The 1,311-nt window shown below is 41.3% G+C and overlaps 1 protein-coding gene across 1 annotated transcript in view; it reads left to right on the top strand.

Annotated features, from left to right (window-relative positions):
- LOC101848191 (rhodopsin, GQ-coupled-like) overlaps positions 1-1,208 on the top strand; it is a 7,438-nt gene extending 6,230 nt beyond the window's left edge. Inside the window, exon 3 of the mRNA XM_005095326.1 lies at positions 1,077-1,208. Coding sequence (XP_005095383.1) covers positions 1,077-1,208 — 132 coding nt within the window. The remainder of the gene's footprint in view (positions 1-1,076) is intronic.
- Positions 1,209-1,311: the final 103 nt, after the last annotated feature.

Here is a 1,311-nt window from a genome sequence, read left to right as displayed (position 1 = left end):
ACCTTTTGAATGAGAGGCCAACATCTTAACCTCTAGGCCACGAGAGCCCCCGTAATGGGGGAGTAAAAATTACAATTGCAGTGTAAACCATATATAACAGGCCCGGTAATAACAGGGACCCGGTAATAACAGTGATTTTTGAAATCCCCGTATTTTCCTACTCTTTGTCTCCATTAAAAGTTATCGGCAATAACAGGGCCTCTTCGGAGCCCAATCTGTTATAACAGGGACAAAGGTTAGTCAACATATGTAAAAAGAAAGAGAGAGAGAGAGAGAGAGAGAGAGAGAGAGAGAGAGAGAGAGAGAGAGAGAGAGAGAGAGAGAGAGAGAGAGACTACGTGCGCGCTCGCTTATCTCAATGCGTGGGTGGTTTTTGGTGCATGGGGTTTAATACAGATTTCGGGCTTTTGAATCAATTTTTGTCTCGCAATATTTTAGCTTAGATCAATTATTCACTGAAGGCGTATTGAGACTATTTAACTGTATCACTCGTAACGCTGCTTCAAAATTAATTACAGAAAACGACCGTTAATAGACAAGAATTATAAGACAAACGGACCCTAATCAAGTGAGAATAACAAGCCTTTGATCCAATTGAAAACCACTTGGTAATTATCACTTTGTGACTTGGTGTGAGGGTTGTGTGTAGATTACGTGGACAGCCTATCAAACTAATATCTCTTCATTCACCCAAAATCCTCTCCCCCCACCCCCTCCCCAATGTCATTTTATCGAACTTCAAAATAGTATAAGTTATGTGTCCGTCCAGCCTTGAAGAAGGTCTCTTTGCATGTGCAAAGAAAGGTAAAGCAGCTTTGTAAAGCATAATAGACTCTAACTCGAACTAGACTTTTAGGCAGATTTCTGTTTTTAATTAAAACTGGTTCATAGACATGTAAATTATAGAGAAAGAAAAAATCAATTACATTGTAAAAGAGGGCTCTTAGGCTGACCGGGTTCTTAGGTGTTCTTAGGCGGAGTACAGACTGTTTTTTGTCTTTACAAATGATCAAACTATAATTGTATATTTGCATTGCAGTGACTCAAGACATAAACCCTCTGTTCCGTTTCCACAGAGAGCTGCCAACGTTGCCATAGCAATCTGTTTGCTTCTTGGATTTCTGATGGCGCTCATGCCGGTCTCTGGGTGGAATGAGTACACACAAGAAGGAATTGGTACGTGGATAGTTAGAGGCAGTCTACAGTAATTGAACATTGGCTTAATCACACACACACACACACACACACACACACACACACACACACACATACACACACACGAGCGCGCGTGCGTGCATGTTCACAGAGAGA

The sequence above is a fragment of the Aplysia californica genome, unplaced genomic scaffold, assembly GCF_000002075.1.
Source record: "Aplysia californica isolate F4 #8 unplaced genomic scaffold, AplCal3.0 scaffold00100, whole genome shotgun sequence".
NCBI classification, from domain to species: Eukaryota; Metazoa; Mollusca; class Gastropoda; order Aplysiida; family Aplysiidae; genus Aplysia; species Aplysia californica.
This window is presented reverse-complemented; position numbering and strand designations above follow the sequence as displayed.